General features: G+C 38.1%; 5 protein-coding genes across 14 annotated transcripts in view; 3 read left to right on the top strand and 2 right to left on the bottom strand.

Annotated features, from left to right (window-relative positions):
* Positions 1-14,188, top strand: part of LOC100649322 (serine-rich adhesin for platelets) — a 61,741-nt gene extending 47,553 nt beyond the window's left edge. For all 3 annotated transcript variants that reach the window (XM_012318217.3, XM_048410435.1, XM_012318214.3), the window contains 5 exons: positions 7,445-8,080; positions 8,916-9,865; positions 10,232-12,701; positions 13,010-13,165; positions 13,237-14,188. In XM_012318217.3, the coding sequence (XP_012173607.2) occupies positions 7,445-8,080; positions 8,916-9,865; positions 10,232-12,701; positions 13,010-13,165; positions 13,237-13,406 (4,382 nt within the window). In that variant the 3' untranslated portion in view covers positions 13,407-14,188. The remainder of the gene's footprint in view (positions 1-7,444; positions 8,081-8,915; positions 9,866-10,231; positions 12,702-13,009; positions 13,166-13,236) is intronic.
* Positions 14,189-14,350: 162 nt separating this feature from the next.
* On the bottom strand, positions 14,351-15,715 carry LOC100648389 (probable 39S ribosomal protein L24, mitochondrial). The gene is made up of 5 exons (XM_003393727.4): positions 15,467-15,715; positions 15,192-15,380; positions 14,933-15,135; positions 14,648-14,834; positions 14,351-14,575 (listed from the first exon to the last, which is right to left on the bottom strand). The coding sequence occupies exons 1-5, from the start codon at positions 15,560-15,562 to the stop codon at positions 14,489-14,491; spliced, it is 762 nt and encodes a 253-aa protein (XP_003393775.2). The 5' UTR covers positions 15,563-15,715; the 3' UTR covers positions 14,351-14,488.
* A 252-nt stretch (positions 15,716-15,967) lies between these two features.
* LOC100645158 lies at positions 15,968-17,433 on the top strand. The gene is made up of 3 exons (XM_012318194.3): positions 15,968-16,603; positions 16,796-16,988; positions 17,058-17,433. The coding sequence occupies exons 1-3, from the start codon at positions 16,289-16,291 to the stop codon at positions 17,222-17,224; spliced, it is 675 nt and encodes a 224-aa protein (XP_012173584.1). The 5' UTR covers positions 15,968-16,288; the 3' UTR covers positions 17,225-17,433.
* LOC100643726 (mucosa-associated lymphoid tissue lymphoma translocation protein 1) lies at positions 17,272-20,623 on the bottom strand. Of its 2 annotated transcripts, XM_048410490.1 has the most exons (12): positions 20,350-20,623; positions 20,100-20,265; positions 19,855-20,018; positions 19,592-19,778; positions 19,249-19,513; positions 19,087-19,179; positions 18,790-19,015; positions 18,541-18,724; positions 18,249-18,463; positions 18,050-18,148; positions 17,687-17,955; positions 17,272-17,605 (listed from the first exon to the last, which is right to left on the bottom strand). In XM_048410490.1, the coding sequence occupies exons 2-12, from the start codon at positions 20,234-20,236 to the stop codon at positions 17,453-17,455; spliced, it is 1,992 nt and encodes a 663-aa protein (XP_048266447.1). In that variant the 5' UTR covers positions 20,237-20,265; positions 20,350-20,623; the 3' UTR covers positions 17,272-17,452. The 2 variants fall into 2 exon arrangements, with proteins under 2 accessions (XP_048266447.1, XP_003393813.2); XM_003393765.4 differs by having other exon boundaries at positions 17,272-17,592; positions 20,100-20,618.
* A 395-nt stretch (positions 20,624-21,018) lies between these two features.
* LOC100652098 (CREB-regulated transcription coactivator 1) overlaps positions 21,019-25,669 on the top strand; it is a 64,953-nt gene continuing 60,302 nt past the window's right edge. For 4 of the 7 annotated variants that reach the window (XM_048410514.1, XM_048410510.1, XM_048410516.1 and 1 more), the window contains exon 1: positions 21,020-21,337. In XM_048410514.1, coding sequence (XP_048266471.1) covers positions 21,224-21,337 — 114 coding nt within the window. In that variant the 5' untranslated portion in view covers positions 21,020-21,223. Of the gene's footprint in view, positions 21,338-25,669 lie in introns of all 7 variants that reach the window. The other 3 variants (XM_048410503.1, XM_048410498.1, XM_048410496.1) reach the window with 1 other exon arrangement.

Raw genomic sequence — 25,669 nt, 5'->3', positions numbered from 1 at the left:
AATGTATATATGTTTACGGTAATTATCTTGCAAATTTTATATACATTGCTGTTTGAAACTGTTGAGACATCTTTAAATACCTGCGCGAGACAGCGTTGGTAAACGACAAAGAAAACATTGGACAGAGAAAATAAACGTAAACATCGAAGTTTAGTCTGTCTGAAAAACGATCAATCATTTCATCGCCATGACGCCGATCGACGCAACAAAAGGACGTCATTGAGCAAGATAAAAAGTAACAATTAATAATCTACGTACAAGGTTCTATACTTTCGAGATATAATAACATTAACCGCGATTCGAATCTTTGGACGTCAAGGACGAACGACTTTTAGTCTCGGTGACATAACTCTGTTACTTTTATCTCCTGTCTAACAGTGCCCATTTTGGAAAGAAAATATTGCCCGACTCGTTGCGACAAACGTAATTGACGTGCATAATGACGTAATTTACGGTTGCGATCGGTGTAACCGCGGTTATCTGGGTGCGCCAGAAAAATCATCTAAGCATGCAACGATAAACGTTCTTTCCTTCGACTCGCGATATTCGTGTCCCAGATCACTTTCATCGGTTCTCAAGCTGTGGCAAAATTGAAAGAAAATGAAAAAGAAAAATAGAGTCGAAAGGCTCGTGATAAAAACAATCCTTGATCCTCCAGAAAAGCCAAAGGGCTTTTCCCTTTCCACTATCGTTGATTTCTGCCCAATACATTTCAATTTTTTGAAACAGAAAATATCCATCGCGTAATTCTTACAAACGTATTTGTAATCACGGAAGAGCTATATTCAATTAGATCACGAGATTGCGAACATCGTTTCGACAGAGATCTTTATACGATCGGTCAATTTGTTATTCGATGATACATGATTTTTATTCAAATTCTAACGTTAAGGTGTTCGGAAAATTATTGCCATAGGTACATTTGTTTATAACGGTAATATTGAATTATCTTAATTAATCTTTTAATACATCGAAACACCCCGGACACGGTAGTGAATATCAATAAAAGACACCGTAAATCAAGATACAGATCAGTTTTTATAACATCGATTTCGCCATGTTCCAAGTCCAACTTCTCGCTATTATATGCGTAGTATGCGTCATTATCTAAAAAGTGGAAAAATGACGAGGAATCGTCTTCGTTACGAGCTCTTTAATTTTACTCGTCGTTAAATATTACACCGTTAATTCTCCGTAAATTCTCCGTAAATCGGTCCCACGCCAACAGGTTAGCGGAGTCTCCGCTAAGATGGTGACCAACTTCATCATTGCAACACGATCAACAGAGTATCCTCTGTCGTATCTCGTATCGAAAATTCGATCCATAAATATTACTTCGAAAGCCAATTATAGCTATCTCACGATCGCGCAGATAAGTGCGCGGGTTAAAATATCGATCCGACGATATTAAGTGAACGCAATAACGGAATGGTTAGTGCTTCCTGTTCGTGTGCTACGGCACGCACCACCTGGTCACATCCAGCTTTCCAAAGCCGCGTAAAACTCGTCCGGTTTAACTCATACGCTTCGCACGGTTGACACGTTCTGGCAAGATTAATCAGCACGGAACGTATTCGTCGATATTTCACGTCACTCCGCGATTAATAGCTCTTAACCTTGGCGTGACTCTGCTTTTTCTCTCACCTGGGCTCCCTGGCGTAACTCATTCCACTGGGAACCGCGCGTTCTCCTCTTGGAGCGGTACAAACGTAGAATCTATTCCGTAAGTAGCTCAACAGTAAAAACAATGTTATGTCGTTCGATTTAATAGCTCGAAGCTTGCATTTGTTCCGATTCGAGCGTCAAAAATTTGTTACATAATTTCTTCGTGAAATTATCCTTTTAGATGCGTAACGTTATAATATCGTATTTTATGTTTCTTCGTAAGAAACGTAACGTAAGAAGCGTGAGTGAAATCTCGTTAACTTCGGAAGACGTAATTCATGATTTGTATGAAAATATGTTAAACGCGAGGTTTATTATCTTTTTAACGCGAGATTGTTTAACCTGTTTAATTTCTGATCTAACAACGATATTCTACTTGTTTATTTCTCTACTCGTATGAAACTCGGACACGCGTGTTTTTACCGATTAATCGTGTTCGTACAACATATCAGCTTAGCTCTGTTGTTCCGTTTCTTTGTCACATTCGTATCCTTTTCTTTTCCTAACATCGGAACAAATATCGATACTCTATTTTTGTTGGAATGTATCGGATCGAGAAACAGCATTAAATCCAATACAGAAAATTAGCTACTAAAAGTAAACTACGTGCACATATCGAGAAGCAAATATTTATATCTGTATTTTAATCCTATCTATCGAAATCTAATTTTCATCTCGGATAATGTAAACCCAACCGAGTCAAACTTCAACGAGTCGACCGTCGTCAGGTTCTCTTCTCCATTTCTCAACCTCTAACGTTCCCATCAACTCCGAACTTCTCCAACCGTTCCACCAAACTAACCGTAATAAAACCGCCTCTAGCATACTTATTCCAGAACAAGCTGGTTTTCCATTTAGCCAGGTAGATCCAAGATAAGTTCACCGAGAAGATATTTCGTAATTTGAATCTAGGTACACCGATCTCGGATCGAGGACCAAAAACGTGGCCGCGACACGTCGCAGCGGCCACCACTTTATCCCTTCTCCCACGAGCGCATAACGCTTGATGTCGGTGCTAACCACGGAAGCTGGCCTCGACGAGCAATGTCGTTCAGTCTTACGAGAGCCTTCTTACTAGTAAGAACGAGTCGTCGTCCGGTGTCCCTTTCACCCCTTGCTTCAAGTTAGCCTTGCTTTTTCTTCGAATCGGTTCACCAGGGTCGCTCAAGCGTCTGACCCCTGTTTCTGACCCCTGACCTTCTCTCGAGTTAGCTTTTCGATCAAATTTACGAACGTTTAGTCGACGGTGCTCAGTCGGCTTGAGGGAAATCTCAAGAAGCTCGCGTCGAATGAGTTTGTTAAGAAGCAAGAATATTCGGTGCAAGAAGTTATGTCATGCGCGGAGAAGCCTGACATTGGAAGCTTCCTGGTGGAAGCCCGGTTCTCGGACGGAGTCGAGGTCAGTACTTGCCATAACTACGTAGAATTGGAACTGTCGGAAGCCAGGTTCGATCGGTGACGCGCGGACAGAGGGATGTGGCGACTTTATGGATGTTCCTTCTGTCAACGAGCAGAGCAAACAAAACGTTACCACTTCAGATACCCGTGTTCTCTTCTTCAGCGATAGAATAGAGTGAAAGGTCCTCGTGATCGCTTTAAAATTACCTTTCAAGAGATTCAGATTGAACAGGGATATAACTTTGAAACCCTTTCACAGAGAAGATACGCGCAAGATTATACAGAAGTACTGGCCAATACACGAGTGTGAAATAGACGAATTAACGACCAGCGATCAAAAGCATCGCTTGTTATAAGAGCGATCTTGTCATTTTGTAGAATCGACTGTATCAAATGTACATTGTATACAATTTAACGTACAGTGTCTGACGGAGGCATTCGAACATTTGCTAAAGAGATTTTTTACCAAGATCAGTGTGTATGCTGTAAGCGTGTGTTTCCAATAAATAGGTTTTATTTTTAATGTTTAATAGAAACGTCTGATTTCAAATTTAAAGCATCTAATCACGACGATCGTGTCTCTTATATTATTATAGCGCTAATGAAACTGCAAGAAGTTACGTATAACACACGCGATGTATTCACGAAAGTTTTCTACGGCGAGAGTTGAAATACTTTCGAGGACCACCGTAGCTTCGATCTATTCCCGTATCTCCATGTGGAACCGGTCTCACGATTCGCAAACATCGTCGCCCAGCTACGTTGAAAGCGCAGACGTGACTGATTAAAATTCCCGGTCAAACACCAGCGGATGAAACTAATCGGTTAGACGTGCTTACCAGAAAGACGTTGCTCGATACAGCGCGTATGTGTTCCCGCGATCGCACCATATTTGTACCGATATCGAGGATACCGAGCTGCGGTGTGCGTCCGTTGCACGTAAACGCAGATCTGGTCGTGTTCCCGTCGACGGGTGTCTGTTGCTCGCGGAATGCTGGAATGCGAAACTCGCGGAGTCGAATTAAAACGTCACCGACCTGTACCGAACTTTACGGAAACATCGTATTCAACGGATTCACCCATTTGCAGAATTCCATTCCTATTCTCGTAAAAATAAAAATCTGATCGTCGCATACGCGTATAGGTGCGGTAGGAATCGAAGTTAGCGGAGTTCCCGTTAAACGATCGATAAACCGCGAATTTTTATACGAATTCATACTTTTGACAATGTAATTCAAAAAGTAAAACCTCGGTAGAAAGTTGTTTCACTTTCCAAGAATCGTAGAAAGCTTTGCATATTTTATACATTTTTTCGTATTATGCGCATTCTGCGCGATTTTGTACTTTCAAATTCCCTGTAAATGTGCAAACGTCCACAGTCTAATGATCGGAATACCAGCTGACAGGAATAGGAAACTCGTAGGTGCAGTTCGTCCGCGAATTACATAATGTGCCGGCTCCACGCTTTCTGCCAGTCAATGGAATTTCCGATGGCACGTGGTGCATCGTATCGAGATATCGAGGAACAGAGCGCCGGTTGCAGGTGTATCGGCGATCGGTACCATCGTACGGCAACCAGCCAAGAATGTTAATCAGAAGTTAGCGGGAAATGTGGCACGCGAGCACGATTTAACCGCGAAACGCAGGCTTTCCATCCTGAGTCTTTGATTCTTTGCCATATCAATTTCCTATGTTAACGAGCTTCCTTACGTACAGATAACATTTTTGCAACACGAAGATTATGTACCGTGTTACGCAATAGCGAAATATTATTATCTCGTTAACACCAACAGGTATCGTTACATAGACATAGAAAGTTTCACATTCTGTTGGAATAAAATAAAAGGCTGATATATGAGATAAATTTTTCTCCGACAAGATAACAACTGATTCGTGTTTTAAAGATTTTTCTGTTTGTTTGAAAATGTCTGATACAGCCCGATATAACAGCATATTCCCGGTATTTCCACTATCGATAGAGGATAACAATTTTCCAAAGTCAAGTTCCATCGGAACTATCATCTAAAAATCATGCTACCGTTATGTATACATACGCGTTGTGTTTTGTTTATATAGTATTACTCACTGCCACGTCATACTGTAAATTGTTGTTGCGAGTTTCAAACTAATATATCGTACGAAGTCTACGTTCGCAAGTTACATATAATAGGAAAGTATATCTGTTCACATGGTGAAAAAGTTTCATCTAGTATTCCAGTGAAACGCGAAAACGTGCACGGAGGCGGTACCTTTGGTACAAATGGTATTTGGAAATATTTATTCTAACGATATTCTCCGCGATTCCGAGCGACCAAGCGTGACACGCCCGTGCGTCGAACGCACGAGCGCAGATAACGCGATCGTACGCGGTTTATCAGTGGGTGCGCGTGTTAGAATGTAGAAATCCTTGGATTTGAGCAATCCGGTCGGCTGCGAGGAAACCGCGGATCTGCTCCGGATACGTCCTTTGCACGCGATTCCCTCGTCGAGCACCGGTCAACTATGTAAATCGCCGGCAAACGATCGCCGCTGCGCGTGAAAGTAACGCGCGATTGCGTAAACCGCTAAAATAACCAGGACACGTTTGGCTTCCCTCGCGGGTCCTCCAGTATTTTGTCCTTGATTTTCGAGGTTCCGCCAAATTTGGACCGGACAGTTCGCAAAATGCAACGTGATGTGATGTCATTTGAATTCTCCTCGATCGAATCGTATTTTTGATCATTCGCGAATTTGTGTAGTTCGAAGAAAGAATGAAATAATCCTTGTAGATGTACGCGACGTTTGTCTCTCTTATACCGCAGACTTTGCTACGACGTTAAACATCTTTCTATTAGATGAAACCGAATTTCGATAGAAAAATTCAACGTCCATGCAACCCACGTGTGGAAATTTAGGAGCCGTGTCAAGGTCAACCTAACGTGTAGTTTCGAAGATTTTATGGCCGTTTTTATGGTAGTTTCGGAGAATTTTAATAAACCACTTTGACGTTACATTCTACACGCCTGAAACTCGAGGGAAATTTAAAAAATACATTTTTCTAAGCTATCGTCAGAACGATATACCTTCCAAGGACTATAGCTCTAACGATTTAAAATTTAAGAATCTCGATGCTTACACCTCGAACCGCAAAACGAGCTTTCGAACCTCGAGCCTCGAAGCTTATTTTAACAACGCTATTCCGAAACACGATATTACCTCTCTATCCGATACTTTGATATTAGAAAAGCTATATGAATACACGATCACGTGGTAATAAGATTGCTTGTTTCTCCTGATCCTGGTATCAGCGACCTTCGAAGCAGAAACGCCGAACGACTTAAAAATCTAAAGACGGGTGAACGCAAATCATAAGAGCGCATAGAGATAGACCCACGCCTGGCTATACAGGAATATCTCAATTGCGTAGATTAAAATTCCTACCGGAGTATGCTCGCTCCAGAGTGCCGATAAACGGGAAATGGATGTTTGAAAAAATATTCACCGGTCGGTTTTGCCCAGACCAAACCTTTTCCAACGTTATCGCGACTGGTAGCTAGATTTTATTAGACGTTTCTCTCCTTCCCCGCCTCTGCAATCTGGAATCCCGTGCATTTGGAACGCACGAACGGATCAACGTTCGCGAGATCGCGGGAGCAACGACGCGTGTGGATCGAAAGAGCGACGCGCGTTGCGGAATCGATCCCCTCGACGAGCGCACGAGAGCGTGAACAGTTGGGCTGCGGTAACGCGAGCTAATACGCGCGAATTCCGAATTCGCGCAGAACCAATGGAAATACAAGTCTTCTTGCTTTATTTTCGGGCCATTTTCCAGCGAATTTATCTTCGTCGGAGAATTCTTAGATTGAAGGAAAATAACGAATTACACGCGCACGCAAATACCTAACGTTTAAATCGTAATGAGGCTTAATGAGGCAATTACGTTGCGCAATTTGTAATAGAAGTAAATGCGACGTTAAGGATTGCGCGTGAGTCGAACGCGCGTCCAGAGATTCGTAGTTTCGTTCGATGTCCGCGGCTGCGATTAACGCAATGCGAGTCTTCCGATCGCAAATTGCAGTCTTCGGAATACGGACGTTAACGTCGGTACGACGTTTGTCGTTGAAAGTGGCAGAGTTAGTTAAAGAAATGCAAGTTGGACGATAGCGTGAATTGTCTCCGGTAATATTTATTTAATATTAAAAATAAACCGACAGAACTTTTGCACTCATCTAATAAAATACTTTCACGAAATATAAAAATCTTTACGAATCAACGAAATACCTATCGGACGCAAACCTTATCGAACACGACATAGACGAGAAACTTACAACTTTGAAACGTTTTGCGAGCAGTGTAAAGAACGCTGACGATAACCAACACTCTGTGGCTTGTGTGATTTTAGAGACGGTAAATGGTAGGATGGACAACTGCGGAGGCGGTCAGCGCCTGCCCCCGGACGGGGACGAGTTTCCAGCAGCGTACCAAGAGTTCGGTGGCAACAGCCAGCAGTACCGTTTCGTGACGACGAGCACGGCGACGGCGAGGACGTCGACGATGATCGCGAACGGTCGACTCGTTTGCAATGAGAGCGAATCCTTCATGAACAACGAAGGCTTCAAGTTGCTCGAGAACAACGTGGTCACCGCAACTGGCATTATTTTAGCCGACAACAGGATCACCGGTTTGTCCAATGTGGAGAACGTCTGCCAGGAGGTGAGCAAGATCGAACTGCCGAGCATCGAGATAAACGGCAAGATGAACGTCGAGAACGTTTGTCAAGATACGAGCAACGTATTGGCTCGCGAGGCTCGCGTACTCGAAGACTCGAAGCCGTACATCGCTGATGACTTCGTTAAAAAGGCTACGTCCGTGACCAACTACTCCAGCTACGGGAATCAAGGTGACGCTAACATTCTGGTGTCGGAGAAGAAGATCGAAATCACGGGTTACTATCACAAAGACGTACCCGTTATCGAAGAGGCGCAGGACCATACCGAGAAGGATACCTTGGACACGCCTCCGCCATTGCCGCTCACCGGTAAACTTTCCTTCCGTGTTTTGTCAGTGTATATATTAGATATAGTGTATATATAGAATTGGATTATATATAGAGGCTGGTTTTTAGATATTAAATACGCAGACCACAGGGAAAGAACAAGTTCTTTGTTATAATGCTAAAACTTTTCTTTCGAATCGATCGTCGAATTAAAGACATTCTGCATTTTGCACCTTGTCGAATATTTGAAAAATATCCATTGTCGCAATGTATCGTTACTTGTTTGCAAAATTTCATCGACGTATCGTCTATTTTGTGGCAGACTCGTGTTACTGAATCTAAAAAATTGTTAACTTTTAGAATATTTTAACTATCGACTGCCATCGGAATCAACAAATATGAACTTGCGAGGAAACAAATAATCGATATAATTAAAGTTCGTGCAAAAGAGTTTTATAGATTGTTTATCTGCGATTTTTTCATTCGCGTCATAGTTCGCGTTCGAATAAATAGATTCTGATGGTTCAAGTACGTCATTTGACCGGGTATTAACGAAAATTTAATTCAAATAAATAAAGTTGCTATAAAGTGAATTATACGCTAGAAGTCTGCTTATTTAATTCTATCGAGGGCTAAGTAGTCGATGTAAGCAGTTCATTTAACGAGAATTAGCCTAACGAAAGCCAAATTTCCGTATGACACAATGCATGTCAAATCTCTGTATATATTTTTCGAGTCTCTGCTCACTTTGCTATAGATACTCAACTGTGAACATTCACATAATCCTTAATCACAGATTATCTACATGAATTCTTAGCATGCCATTGTTACTATCTTATCGCATTGCTAAGTATTCGGCATTTCTTTGCTCTTTCAGGTCCGCCCAAGTTAGAGACAATCTGTCCGCCTAAGATAGAGTCCATCTGCCCACCTAAGTCAGAAACTATTAGCTCGCCATACACGAGAAACGCGATCTTAGAATCGACGCCACGAAAATTTTCATTAAACGGCGACCTTCGAAGGCAGGACGACAAGTCTGAACGATCGGTCAGGGACAAGATCGCTATGTTTTCGTCGCAAAGTAGCCTGGATGGTCCTCTGTTCCCTAACTCGGTAGTGGTCGCTGCTGCAACGAACAACGTTAGAAGATTGTCCAAGTACAAGTCCACGGAAGACGTGTGCAGCGACGAGAAAAGCTCTGGTCAGAAGGAGAGAACATCCTTCTTCTCGGACAGAACGCAGAGTTCTTTCGACTTGACAGATTCGGGAAGGAACGTTAGTCAAGATCCTGGGAAGAAGTACAGACGATCGCCAAGTATAACGCAGAGTTCGCCAGTGACATCGCCGACTATTTATACTTCCAAGGCGTTTCCGATCGTTCCACAAAAGCCTGTCACCTCGGCGACGACGCCATTGATCAGCTCGTTTGAAACATCTTCGGTGCCTAAATCACCGGCGAAGAATTATTCGTTGACGACTTCGAGTCAAAATTCTCCGAGTGTCGCGATAAAACCTGTGACATCAACTGCGTTGTCTCGTGCCACCAGTTTCTGTGCGTCGAGTCCGTACGGTCAAGATAGAACTTCCACGCCGAGTGAACTTCCCGCGTCGCCGCAAATTACTAGAACGAATTCGTTAGCGTCTACGTTCAAGAGGCCCAATGAGGATATTAGGAGAACTAGTTGGAATCAGCTGATCGAGCAGAGGAAGAAGTCGATATCGAAACTGAGAGGATTGGTCATTCCTGAAAAAGAAACGATATCGATCGACGCGCCTATCGTTGATTTACCTGAAATCAAGTCGCGAGATTCGATACTGTTGCATCAGGTAAGTCTATTTTTACCGAACCTTAGAAGCTATCGTCGAAAGAAATCAAAATCCTGAAATTTCATCATCGCTTCGCCAAACCTGGCGTCTTTTCTGGAAAAATAGACTTTTAGGTTTTCGCTTGTTAACACTGACATATAACAAAACTGAAACTTATTTCGATAAAAACGGTGGCGCAAGTCACTCTACTAACAATATTCGTTCTTGGAAAAATTCTCCATTATAAACACACAATATGTAATTTTTCAAAATACGCAACATCTCTCCTCGAATTTACCTTATTTACCGAAGATAAATCTATCTCCGTGGCAAATGCCAAACGATATTATATTCAGAACGAATCAGAACATTTCCCGTCCTTTACAGCTACCAAAAGTGAACATCCAGGACAAGTGGGGTTCTCAGAGTTCCTTGGCGAGCAACGCGAGCACGGCCAGCGTGCCCTTGAAAGCGACCACTTCTTTCAAGATGCCAGCTCCTCAGATACACTCCAAGTACTCGCCAGCCTTCAAAAGGAAGAGCCTCGCGGTATACGGCTCTTCTTCCAGCAATTCCTCGATAAACAGCGCTACGAAAAGCCCCTCAACAACTACAACCACCTCTACACCGCCGCTCTCCGAACCTCCGAAAAGCTTAGAGAGCATCTGCAGTCCAACGCGAAGCGATTACAGTTTCGAATTCGCGTCTACAGCCAGTTCACCAGAGGGATTACGTAACAGGCCCAAAATGACGCAGAGAAAGACCAGGATGGATTACGACGACTCGGACAATGATTCGGCAGTTAGCAGCTCGCAGAGTAGCATTTCACGAGGCTTCAGTCCACCAATGTCACCGGTTCCCTCGGAACGATCTACGGTTTCGTCAGAGAGATCCTACGTTTCTACGGAAGCCAACTATCCACGACGATCTCTCGTCATGGACAGCCCGACTAGAACTTACGCGAGAGAAACAAGCGCAGAATACCCTGCCAGATCCAATATCATAAGCGACAGAGCCTTCATCTCCGAGAGATCTTCGTCGAGTAGTAGCAGCTCCGGTCTTAGATCGCCAACGACAGATTCAAACTCCAGGAACTCTCAGATACCTCAGAGGCAATTGAAACGATCCAACAGTACTGACACCAATTGTAGCACATCTTCGACTCTCACTTCTGGATCTCAGGCGAGCGCCGAGTCTCTGTCCAGAAGAGTACTCAAACCGCAGAGCGTAGAAGCTATCAATCGCAAGAATATTCTGGCTAGCGCTAGGTGTAGGAGCGGCAGGGATCTCAATGGATCCCCATTGATTCAGAGGAAATTTTCTGACGATGAATGTCGATCGACGATCACTGAGAACGGTGAAAACAACTATCAGAAAAATCGTGTCAAGGATACAGTTTCAGGTACACAGGATGTGAAGATCGCGTATATAGAGGTAACAGACTCGTTTGGAGAGGATGATTCTTTCGAGAAGAATACCGAAGAGTCGAAGCTGCCTTCGAAGAGGAACGTAACGTCCTCGACCGTGAGGCAGTCGAAGTTCGAGATAATAGAACCTTCGAATGATTTGAAAATGTGGGTTCGTACAGAGGCGAAAGCTTTGGTTAAATCACCCGAAGAAAAAATGGCTAATAAAACAGAAAAGAAATCTCCTGACGTCGATATTAGCGCCGTAGATAACGGTTTGAAGAACAATAAGTCTGCCATAATCGAGGAGCAACAATTCAGCTCGGTCGATCTGTCGTCGACCAATAGACGAAAACAAGGGAACGAAAACGAATCTGGACTGCTGCAAGTATCGAAACAGCGATCTCCTCCTAGCATACCTCCGAAGAAACCTGCCGAAGATCAGAACGATCTTCTGACGATCCTGACGACGAAGAGTAGATCTAGGTCGGCGATACACGTGGATGATGGAAGTTTTGGTCGATCGAAGAGTCAGATGAGCCTGGAAGATATTCTGAGCGCGAAAGCAGACACGAAACTTCGAGCTCAAAGTGGCGAAACAAGAACCGAAAGAAGCAGCACTCTCTCCAACGTTCAGAACAGATCGCTGTGGGAACCTAAGGACAATCGATACATCAGAAGAAGCTCGTCGATGTTAAGCGAGTACTGGAACGAGGATAAACCATTCTCGAAGATGGGAACGTTGGGAAAGTCGAGAGTAACTGACAACAGCGGAGACGAAATGGCGGAAACGGAAAAGTCGAAATCATTGCTATCGAAAATACCAACGACGAGAAATCTTGGTCGAAGAAGCATCAGTGTCACGGACATGAAGAAGGCTCTGGAAGTGAATAGCCCCACCAGCCCGCAACAAACTACTGTAGCTACTCATAACCGATTTCCCAGTTTGGACAGCAGCGTGGACGGAAATGTGTCTCCGGTTGGAACCGATGTCGACACAGACAGATGCTGCAGCGAGCAGTTTGGAAGTATCAGTTCGTTGGCCAGTAGCACCAGCTTGATTTCGCAACAGGAATTAGCGCAGCTAGTGGAAGAGGCGAGTCTCGAAGAAGTTCGGGGTGCTCACGATGTGATCGTTGTCTTACTTCATAAGGAGAATCCAACCGGTAGCGTTGGTATCACTCTAGCCGGAGGGGCGGATTGTGAAATTAAAGAAATCACGATTCATCGAGTACTGGCTCATTCTATCGCTGACAAGGATGGTCGTGTGCAGAGGGGAGATAGGATTCTAAGTATAAATGGCAGAGGCACGCAGGGTCTCACGCACAGAGAAAGCATAGCGGTGCTCAAGCAACCCAGATCGGAAGTTGTTTTAGTTGTTTCTCGGGCGAGGTCAGAGGAAGGATGCAAATTGAAATCACGGACCGCGAGTGTCGAAACTATTATCGAAGGTAATTTTGATGGAATTGCGCTATAGGTAATTAATATATTGCGGATTTTAAAGGGAATGGTTCACCACACAAGGTACATCGCCGTAGGAAAAAGTTGGATTTCGAAATTACTTTTCCATAAAAAGTTCCTCTATATTCGACATACCTACGATGTCATATTTAATATGAGAAACAAATTTCTGTATAAATCTTACTGTTTCAGTTGATAGAAATATTTATAAAAATATAAATTCGCATAAATATCCGCAGTCTAGCAATCTTAGGAGATACGTTTAATTCGTAATAACCAAGAACGCTCTTTTGCATAGGATTCGAGACAAACGACACCTCAGAGGACACCGCGTGGGGTCCGCCGTCAGTTGTAGCGGTTTATAAGGATGGAACTGGTTTGGGATTCAGTCTCGAAGGCGGTAGAGACAGTCCCCTTGGGGATAGACCGTTACTGATCAAGAAAATATTTACCGGTATGTTTTATATTATAGATTTGTCTCTTATATTTATAACTTTGAAATCTAATAAATATATTACGATATAGGAGGTGCTGCCGAAAAAACAGGTGCCTTGAAAGCAGGGGACCAGTTATTAGAAGTGAATGGATACGATGTGACACGCATGTCAAGAATCGAAGCATGGTCCCTCATGAAAAAACTACACGACGGCGAAGTAAACCTCCTAGTCAGGCACCCTGCCACCAAATCGTCGTGAATGATAGTCGAATAAAAGTAATCGTTCCGAACGAATCATCATGACTGCATAAATGTAACGTTATTACGAAACAACAAATTTCGAATGTGAGAAACGTAATGATTTCGTAGCAGGAAATTTTTATGTTGAAATCGAAGGATACGATGTGTGTACCGTTTCGACGATCTCCTGATACATTCTCATGTTCGAAATCACAATGTATCGCGTACTTAGTTTGTCTTTCCGTATTCTCAAAAAATAACAAACATTTTGTTGGAAACTACTTACAATTAGGATTCACATATTGTGCTTATATGTATGAATATCGAGATAGCATTGTTAAGTAATTATTTGAAAAATCTCAGTCCACTAGGAGATTTCTTTTTTTAATGTCGTACCATCGAGTACGATGTGTAACGTTTGTTTGCATACATTTCATTATTGTAAAGAAAGGAATGCGTTTCCCAATCACTTACTATTAGTCTGCATTATAAGCTTAATCCAAGAAATAACGTGCATATAAATATGCATTCATCTTATGATTTTGTTTAATACAATGTTATGAAATAAATGAAGAAAAATGATTTGTAAATAAGAATAACGTGCAAAAATTTGAAATGCAATTGTTCTAGAAATATGGCATATATAATATAAAAAAAGAAATGTTAATATAATGCATTACTAAAGTATTTAAATGTAGACTGACATTTGTTTCTAGATCGCGTTTGTTAAAAATCATGCTGTGATATGTATGTATGTTAATATGAAAGTAATAAGCATTAATAAAAGCGGCTTGTCCTTAACGAATCCTTTAATAAACAATAATTCTACAAAAAACATTTTACCTTAGAATATTTGGAAAAAAAAATTTAATTATTTGATTTTAGAAACATTGTCAACATGTTTCACGAAACAAGATATCGTAATCTAATTTTGTTTTCACAACACGATTAGGACTATAAAGGTGTTTTTCAAACTGTATTATATTATAGCTTTACTTTCAACCAAGTTTACAGTAACGAAATAAAGATTTAAAAACGTCTTAAAGCTCACTTTTATATATACAATAAAAAAGATTAATACGTTACATATATTTAGAAAAATTAATACCAATAATATTTCTTTGGTACGCGATCCTCCACAATTCCCATTTTATCCATAATATCCATTTCAAATGTCTTCAATTCTGCCTATAAATCAATGAAAATCAATAATACACTCCCCTACTGACATAATTTTATTAGATTGCAGGTTGTACATACTTCGAATGTTAATTCCTTTACGTCATCTTCAGTAGTATCTTTAGGTTCTTCAGCATACATATCTGGAGTTTTGTAATCTACAGTTTCTTGACTTGATACAGGTATGGGAATAATTCTGCCACTTCTAAGAGACACTCTTACATGTTCACCATCCTCTGTATATCTCCATTCTATTGCAGTCCCTTTCCTAAAATAAATTAAATGTTTAAAGCTATAAACAGCAAGCTACATATATACATATATATATGTATATATACATATTTCTCGGTATTCTATTACACTTACAAATCTGAAGGATCTACTAATTGCACTTGTGTCGTAACTAATAGTGGTTGTTCTACACGGAAGTAAATTCCAGGAAAACCTTTACTTTTCTTCTGTACTATTACTTTTGTATTTAATCCATGAACAATAACCCAATTTCTTTCCTGTATAATATCATGTACTATTCCTTGTTTTCCCTTATCAGGACCAGCTAAGAGTTCCACCTAAAAAATAAAATTTTAATATCAAAGCCTTTTATATAATACATATAGATACATACACGATCACCACGAAAGAAACTCCAATTTTTTATCGGTTCAATTGGTGGGCAAAATCTACGTTTCGCAACCCAATTCTCATACTGAAAATGTGTTGTCCATGGTCGATGAATAGAATAGTACAACTTCTTATTTTGTACTATTTTACGTTTAAGAAATTGTGGTTTGCCAGGTGGAGGTTCCCACAATACCTATACATATAAAATATTATTTTCTAATTTAAATACCATATAAATATAAGATACAGTAAATATTAATACAAAACAAATTCACGTACACGTTCTGAGACACGTTTTATGTAGCGGTCTGGTAAATTCGCATATTTTTTCGACCATTCACCTAACTTTCCAAATAGAATAGTTGTGAGCCTCATTACTTGCAATTATATATTAAGTAGAAATTAAAAAATATTGACACTGTAAAATCTCTTATAATATAATGAAAATCTTAGTTTTCTACTATCTTAAACATAATCTAAATTACAATGTGAATAACCTTCGAGAATCTGCGATAAATAGAGCTGAACCTAACGGGCCAAAAATTTAATCGATTTGTAATAAATGCGCACACTAGATGGCAAGATGAGTCACGTAAGCACATACTTAAAGATGATCTATCTTAACTATTGTGTTTCATGGGTATTAATTCATGGAGTCTCAAAATTTAAATTCAACTAAGTCAATATCTTTCGTACATTTTGTACCATTATATGTTAGAATAAATAAACATTTGTATTTTCTTTTTCCTAGGAAATAGATAGAGTTTTATATATTCAAAATTTGTCCTAAATACATTCCTATTGAACATATTCTGAAGTGAATACAGTTGTAAACGTAACTTCATTTCATGTTGCCATTTATTTAGATTTTTCTACCGCCATATTTAAAAGAAAAAACATTAACTTACATAAATGTATCATAAGTTATAAATTGTACATATATATGTAATATAAAGGTAAAAATTTACAAAGCGGTGTAATATTATAACGATACTCGTTAAATAGAGGATAATATTATATAACTGAATACGTTGCTAGTATTACATAGATTGTACAGAATAATAGGTTATACTTTATATATACGTAAAGTAGCAGAGCAATATGCTATTCCGGTTGAAAAAATGTGTACTTCATACACAGATGCGACAATTCGTAATATTTCATACGAATAATAAAACTCAATTAAAAATGAAAACGATCTACCATTGGGGAGAACCAAAATACTCAAATATAATAAATCCAAGTCTTAACATACGTAGATTACTACATTCTAAAAATCAAAACAGTTTGCCACCATTAATGTTTGGATATCCTAAGGAATGGAATGTTTTTGAAACGATGCAGTTATATTATATTTTTTATTCATCTATTGATCCAGAGTTTCGTTTACAAGATTTTATGAGAGGAGCTCATCAGGTATATATTTATTGATGTGTCATTTAAAAAAGCTAGTACTGTGTAAAAAAAAATACAACATTGAACAAAATAAACAGTGCATTGATCTAATTGCCCTTTAATAATATGGATATATATTTCAATAGTACTTATATGTAATGTCGAATATAAAATTACATATTTAATAAAGCTGTAGCAAGGAACGTTTTCTAGGCAATGGTAGCAATATCTACAGCTTTAAATACGCAAGATTACGAAGCATTAAATGGTATGGTAAAAGAAAAAGCTATAAAAATATTAAGACACAAAGTTGATCGCCTAACTCCAAAACAACGGGAGCTACTTATTGTTGATGAGGAATCTTTTATATTTATTCCTTATTTCATAAAATTAAAAAGGAATAAAGGTAAACTCATGCTATAATAATAATCATATTTTTGCTGTTATTTTTTTACTTGATACAATTATGCTATAGATAGCAACAATGCAGTCGTTCAAATAGGAACACAGGGATTGTTTCTGAAAAATATTCTGGATATGGGTTCATATGTGCATATTCATTATATATTTGAAAGGATGTATAAAAATGGAGTAGGAAGTGAATGGATTGTAAGGCTAGTAAGTCATACATCATTGTGTTAGATTTTTACTATTATATAATTAAATAATTAAATAAAATTTTTATCTCGATATAAATTACTAGTTATACATTTTATAGCAGATATTTTTATTTTTTTTTTTTTTTTGTAAGTCACAGTGTGCATGTATATTGAGAGAAGAGAATTTTGTTTGATAGTTCTATAAATATGTAAATTATTTTAAACAGAATATATAAAGTTTTTTAAAATGTATTCTCTATATTATGTTTAATTACTTGTATTGTATTTTTCTCTGGGTTTCTTTCCTCAAATATTTACAAGTTTCAGTAGAGAGGGTATGTAATCTTTTATATGCAATACTGTAGCACCAATAGGGATACCATCTTTTGATACAGAAATCACCAGTGGTCCCTGTAACAAAAATCTATATAAAGGTTACTGTAATTAAGTAATTATTAAATTACTTCATATAAAAGTATTTTCATATTAAGTAGAAAGTAGATACCTCATTGATTTGGGGATTATGAATCCAACACTCTTTCTCGTGTTGATCTTGAAATAAATTATTTCGCTTTGCAGGAATAGAATTAAAAAAATTAATTTCAACATTTGGTAAATCAAGTACTTTGATTCTTACTATATTTAAATATGGTTCCATAAATAGTGAAATTTTAACTCTACTGCACATACTTGCTTGTTTAAACAGTACATTTATTGTCTGAGTTGAATACGATATAAGTTTACTTAAGTAATTAATGATATCTGGACGTTTGTCTACAATATATAAAATATATATTAAAACAATAGTTAAAAAACATTTCTATTTATGAATACTTTTTGAATACATAATGAGTACAACTAAAATTACTTTTATAAGTAGCATCAGTAAGACGAAATGGTTTTGTAACAGAGACAGCAAACATTGGAATTTGATTCCGTTCTTTTCCTTTAAAACAGCTATCAATTGCTGCAAATATTTGTTGTAACATATATACTTTGCAAATATGAAATATAAGATAAATTTATATGTGTATACACGCATTATATGTGTTGTATTAACAACTTACATTTTCCTACTTCTTCAAATAATTTTGTAACAGTTATATCTTTATTAATATATTCGCTGAGATGTTCCATATATAAACCATATTTACAATTTAATTTCTCATAACTAGGTCGATGACTAGATGTAGAGTATGCTTGAATTAAATTTCTAAGATTTTTCTTGCTTTTATACACATTCACTATTGGTACCTCATGGTATATCTCAGGATTAAATTCTCTAAAAATAAACATATGAGTTAAGTATAAAGATAAAGAATGAAAATGGAAAGAATGAAAAAAAGGTTAAAAAGTTACTTTGAAGGTAAAGTTTGACACATATCTAAAATAACAATTAATAGTTCAGGATCATTCTCAAGGAATGCAGACAATAGTTCACTTTCACATATTGCGTCTTTCCTTAAATATGTTTCTGGAGCATCTGTTGCAAGCATATAACTTTCTTGCATTTTAAAACCATGTCCAGCAAAATAGAATAAGCCTATATAAACAGAAGAATAATTTAAGCAATAATGTATTTTCTAATTTATACTTTTTACATCTTACCGTACACTCCTTCAACTAAGGCTTTGCTAAATATTTTTATTGCATTTTTCATTTGAGTAATTGTTAAATTGAGGAGACAAATTACTTCAAATCCTATTTCTTTAAGAAGATTACCAATGCATGCAGCATCATTTTTAGATGTCAAAAGACATTCATGGTTCTCATACTCTTCATTTGCTATGACCAAAGCTATTTTTGCAACTGCTTTAAATTTTGGAAAATCCATCTATATGAAAATGTAATTAATAAATTAAGATATAATGATAAAATGTTAATGAAATCATTATCCATCTTTACCATTACACGAGTTCTTTGCGTATAAATTTCACTGATATCGTTATAAATATAACAATAATATTTTCCTTCATCCTTTAAACTAAATTGTTTTACCTAAAATCATACTTTAATAAAGCAGACATTATTCAATATTGTTAGAGAAATAACAGTAGTTTGCATTACATGCAAAATGTTAGATGTTTCTCCTTCTAGTTTAGTATTGTCATGGAACCATTGGTAACGTGGTTTGGAATAACTATTGGCTTTACATTGAATTGTAAAATTTTCACCTTCTTTAACTTCTAAAAGTGGCTGTGGTTGTTCTTCTATCACAACAGGTGTAGAAAAAATTTGTACAGTTATAGCCTTTGAAGTCAAAGTTGATATGAGAGTTCCATCATTTTTAATTTGAAATACCTTACATCTATATTCTCCTGCTTGAGAAGCACTTTGGAATAAATAAAATAAATGTTACAATGACATAATAACGAATAAAAGTATACAAACATTTTTCCTAAAAATGTACCTAACTATAATAAAATCAAGCACATCAGAAGTACAGTGTTGTAATTCATTATTATTATGATACCACATGTAATTTGGTAATGGCATCCCAACAGCTTTACAGCATAGATGAAGACGATGACCAAATAATACTTTCAAAATGCTAGTTTGAAATTCCTCTGTTGGATGCGTAATAATGCTCAAAGGTTCTAAGAGCATTAGTATTCAGGAAATAGTAAGTTTATAATTTTTCAAATAAATAGGTCACAATAAATATTATCATACCTGGATCAGATATAATTGAAAGAATGCTATAAAGCTTGCAGTCGCTTAATAAAGTATGTAAAATCTCTATAGTACACATTTTAATACTTAATTCAGAAAGTAGCTTTTGTCCAGGAGAATCATTTGGATGTTTGATCTCGTTTAAAGATTGTATCCACAGATTACTGTACATAAAACGTATGCAATAAAATGATATATTTTAAATTATAATATCTTGTACTTTTTAAATACTACTGTTTTCTTACCATGGATATTGAAGCTCTTCAGCTACATGATTTGCTAATGTTATCCAAGCTGCGTCTTTATTCAATGCATTAACTATCTCATTGTATACAGTTACTGGTAAACATTCAATATACGTGTCTTTATCAAAATGAGTCATTTTTATGAAATTTATATTTCATATATTTACTGTGAGAAAACGGTGAAAGTAAAACACTGTATCACATATACGATGACATTTTTACAATTTAAGGCATAAAATGTGATAATAACCATAATTAAGTTAACATTTTAATATAATTTCAGTTTACAGTCCTCTTTTTACTCATACAACAATTTTTACATATACAAGGAAAATGTAACATAATTGTAATCCATAATGATCTTCGCAAAAATACAATCGATGATATCCTGTTCTCGATCGATACAGCAGAAGCGAAAAACAGTACAAAAATTATATATCAATTATACATGCGAAAAAAGATTATATCAGTTAAATTTCGTGTAAAGAAAATATACAAGGTATAACTAACTATAGAGAGAAATTTTTCATATACATAAAATAACCTCATATCGTTCAGTATAAATATTTATTCGTTTAAAATAACATAATAAGTACAAATAAATATAAACAATACGTATATTTGCTAATACGTATAATTGCTCCAAAGGGAGGAATCGCAAGAGCTAATGTAACATATTTCGAAACAAATAAAAAGTAAACAATCTTTCACTGATTTACGTTTATGAGCATGTGGTAATAAAACATGGATGTTAATCTGTTTTATCTACAGCGTAGTACATTGCAAGACCAAACGAAAGAGCGAGCTTTTTGGAACACCCCGGAAAAGTGTCGTCAGTCTTTTATTGCGGGTACGATGGAATGGTGGGGGATCGGTGCGACCAATGAGCCCGCAAAAAGCGGCTCCTGCGCGATGCGCGTGGCGCGCTGCGCCGCATAATCTTGCGTATCAGTGATCGGCAGTGCCATCCAGAAGGCAGTAGGTTACGGGTTCTAACGTGGTGAAATTTAGGGAGCCCTTATTGGTGCGATCGGTGAAAAAGGAAAACGTGTGAGGGGGTAGAGGGTACACGATAGTAGGTGCACGATACTCGCGAGTGTCGGGAGATCTAGTGTCGAGCCATCATGGCGAATCCACGAAAGTTCAGTGACAAGATCGCGCTACACAAACAGAAGGAAGCGCAGGAAAGAGCGGCGTTCGAGGCGATCATGCGAGAAGTTTCGGATGTCACAAGCAGAGTAAGGAAATCCCAGTAGGTCCTTGCCATGGAGGGATATATCTTCATATTTTCCGTATACCTTCCTCGGTTCAGATGTTAGAACGTAAACAACAGGCATTCTCTCTCCTCGTTGCGCCGTGTGTCGACTCTGTGTGTGTGTGCGTATATGTATGGCTCTATGTGCTCGTTTTGCTATACGATCGAGACGTGTGTATGAGTCTGTGACTAGCTTACTATCAGTACTTGTGTTAACGCGCACAGCTACACGCACTCGTCCGCTGGCCCTCTGTTTCTCTTTCCTATTCGTTATCGTAGTGTGTCGGACGGGAAATGTATGTGTCTCTTCGTTGGTCGCGTGTAAGAGTGTATGAATACGCGTATATGTAGAACGAGTATATACTTCGGTATACTATGCGAAACGTACTGTGCGCTTGTTTGCCACCATCCGTCCTGTAAGTTCTTAATAAATGCATACGTGTGCGATCGACAATCGTATCCATCCTGCTGACTTGTTCGAACAGACCATCGTATTTTCAAGAAAATCTTCGTTTCTTTTTCGAATCGATCACCCGTATGCATTCTAATTGAACGTCCGCGATTAGGAAAAGTCACTGTGTTTCTTCGTTTCTTTTTCGCTGAAAATTAGTTAGAACCGTCCACGGTAAACGATCATCGTGTTTGTGTTTCTATTTACGCGACATACTTTTATCCACGATCGATAGTGACCAAATGAACTGTTCTTCGTTTTACTAATAGTTTATCGTTCGTTCAGATACGCTCAATTTTCCTTCAAAGTCTATCGACTTTCAAACCATTCTCGTGAAACGAACGTATTAAGTCAATCGTATTCGTTGTTCTTAGGTACCGTCGCGACTTCGAAATTGTTAAAATCGTGTTCCGTAGAATCACGTGTTTCAGTTTGATTCAAGATAGAGTCTATGCAAAGTATGTTTTTGCTCTCTCGCAAGATAGGGAAACAAACCGTGTTTTGCTTGAATCTACGGTATCACTGTATAGATGCATCGCACAAGCGAATTATCGATGAACATATTTAGCCTACTCTAGTCGCGAAGACAGGATCAATTTTTCGAATATGTTGAGCGATCGGTCAACGACCTAATTTTTCGCACGCTGAAAACACCAATGAAAATCGCCCCCGTTAAGTATGACATTTCCGGTTTCGGGCTCCGAAACAATCTATCGTCTCGCTCTTGCGCGAAATTGCTTTCCTTAACGTTCTCGCTTTTAAACGATAAAAGGACGATACCTTTTACAATGACAGAGTGTCATTAACGGAATTGCGTCCAGCCCATTATCAGAATTGAATCATCAGTGTTTACGAAAAATCAAACAGATAAGATTAAAATTTCATGGTCGTACGATCTTTTCGATCTTATAAATTCCATCTTCCGTTAAAATTAATTATTAACTGTTAATTGTTGAACATGATAAGCGTAACGAGGTCAACATGTAAACGTTCGGTTTTCGAGCGTTCCCACGTGAATGTACGAGTCGGCCCTAGAATGCCGCGAGACGATTTTCAACTTTCAACTGAGAAAGGTAAAAAAGTGGCTCGATTCACGACACACCGATCGCGTTTTTTCGACAGAGCGAGCGCAGCGCCTTCTGTCGTGGTTTCACGTGGAAACATTTGGTTCCGCGGGAATCGCGCGAAATTGGCGCGTTTTTCACTAGACGGGTACCGATAACCGTACAGCTATTACATAACGCTGGCATTGTACTAAATGCGGAAGCTGCGTTATACGTTAAAGTTCACCATTCGATCAGTCGATATCGCTGCGTTATTTACGGTACGCTGACTTAATCTATGGGTCGTTGGAGCAGGCGCGCGCGCGCGCACGCTCGTGCACGTTTTCAGGTGTCCGTCGAATTCTTCTCTCACTACGCATTTCTCTTTATTTTTTTTTTTTTTTCACGCTTCGTTCGGGCATCGTAGTATTATCTGGCGAACGTTGGAATGTTAGGGTAATTCAGAGTTTCGTGATATTTTCAATGGCCCACCTAAAAATATTCGAACACTTACCATAAAAAATTTCTATGGATATATTACGTGCATGATACGAAACTTCTTGTTCGTACGTTGGTAAAATTTGAAGTTAGCAGGGACATATACTTTAAACATATATTTAGAAAAGATTAGCATATAGCATATATCTTAAACACGTAATAAACGTTGACGATGATTCTACTGAATATTCAGACTTATTAATATAACGAATTGACCGCTTAAATACTTCCGTGATTCCTACAAAACATATTACTTACATTAAATATCTATGTATTATACATTTTCAGATTTTTATTTGAAACTTGACCAATATTAAGAACGACAGTTGGCTTTCATTGCAGTTTTAATGAAATTTCAAAATGCTTCCGATAACACGTATAATATATTCATAGAAGGTTTCCACAAGTGTTCGAATACTTGTCTCAGCCACTGTACGTTTCCCCGTCTGATGGATGTTTTCGAGTGTTTTCGTTTTTTTAGATTGCGACTGATTTCATTAACAACGTGGAAAAGTCACGAATTATCTGTCCCGATAGTTCGTAACGTTCGATTTATCGAGGAAATTTTTATTTCCATGAAATAATGTGAATAGAAAATCTTAACATGTGAAAAATATTTACTATTACATCGTACGTAATCGCATCTGTATTTACGAATCAGCATTTATTCTATTAATCAGCGTCGATAATTCAGATCTGACCAGTTAAAACCGTGCAGAGTATCGCGTCTCTATACCATTTTTCATTTCCTTCGCTTGTACTTAACCCGCGCGCGACGCGATCGTTGATTTTTGCGTCTCATACACGATCTTTGATCCGAGTAGTGATTTTTGATACAACGATTCGCCGAGCTGCACGCTTCTCAATCGCTATACCGTTAACGGCCTCGATAACGATTACGAACGCGGCGGTTAATCGCTCGAATCGTTCCAACTCGATGTGCCACTCGCGCATGCCTTAATCTCTCTATTGTCGAATGGGAAAAACAATGATCGTTTGTTAACTACGTTCTCGACGCTTTCAACAACGTTTACACTTGTTTTAATACTTTCTGGACTAATCGAACAATACGTTGCGACATATCTTTCACGAAGATTGATCGTGATAATTTTCCTTACATTACTGTAACTTATTGAGATGTACAATTCTGTGATAAATAGGTATATTCTATTCTGTAAATTATGCTTGACCCTTTGGGTACGATTATATCCTCGTAATTCGTTCCTTCGAAACGGAGAAAGATGACAAAGCTAAACATAATATCGTTATCAATATAATACGTGTCAATAAGTGAACCTAATTTTGAGATAAAAATTTCTACTAACATAAAAATACACATAAATATAAACGTTTATTTTGTACAGAGTTATAATTATTGAAGAATAAGGTAATTAGCGAAGTAATTGTAAAATAGAGTCGTTAATAAGCAATTTCCGCGTCTCAATTCAATTAAAATCTCAATATCGTTCATTAATGGTCACGTTCCACGAAATTTTCGTTTTGTCGTTTATCAACGACAGCTATACTTAAAGCATTAATTTATTTATTTTACAAATTTCAGCGAATTATATTACAGTCCATGCTATATTACCGTGATCGCTGGTAAAAGAAAATATCTTCATTTTCGATGGTAAATATTTTTCACGATCTCAACGTTCCTTTTCACCTTCCTGTACACCAAGTGGTTCACTAAGATATTTAAATACTTGAAGAAATATTTTTCGAAACAATCTGAGATTGCATTAACACTGTTATGTGACTCGACTATCATAATTATTGTATCGAAGCTATATATTTTTCTTTTCTGATGGATTTCTGATTTTTGTGTTACTCGTGGTGGTTAAAAGTGCAATAATTGAGACCAAATTCACGAATTATTGCGAAAAGCTATACAGTACAATATCTACCGTAATATGATTAAAAAATTGCAAAAACTGAAAGAACAGTCGATCCTGAAACCAAATAAAGAGAAAATTTTGGGATTCGTTGGCAATGTAACAGAATTGTACAACTGTTTGCCTGCAAAAAGCGGAAACGTGATTTATCGCGATTTTCCCCTGTGGTCTTCATAAATTTGTGTCCAAATTACTTTTGTACGCCACAATGTCAAATAAAGTGTCCGACATGTCAAAGTGTCGGAATCGAATATCTGGATATTTGACCGCGGCAAGCATTCGGATAGGTCGTTCCAGTCGTTCGGTGAAAACAGTACAAAACCATTGTCTCGCGATATCGGATCGAAATGTTCGAAAGTTAAAAAAATGTGCGGGGTCACCATCTCTCCATGCAAGTCGGGTAAAATAGAACAATGACCGATGAAAGG

This window comes from Bombus terrestris, chromosome 2 (assembly GCF_910591885.1).
Source record: "Bombus terrestris chromosome 2, iyBomTerr1.2, whole genome shotgun sequence".
Classification (NCBI taxonomy): domain Eukaryota; kingdom Metazoa; phylum Arthropoda; class Insecta; order Hymenoptera; family Apidae; genus Bombus; species Bombus terrestris.
The sequence above is the reverse complement of the archived record's forward strand: the minus strand, read 5'-3'. Positions and strand labels throughout refer to the sequence as shown.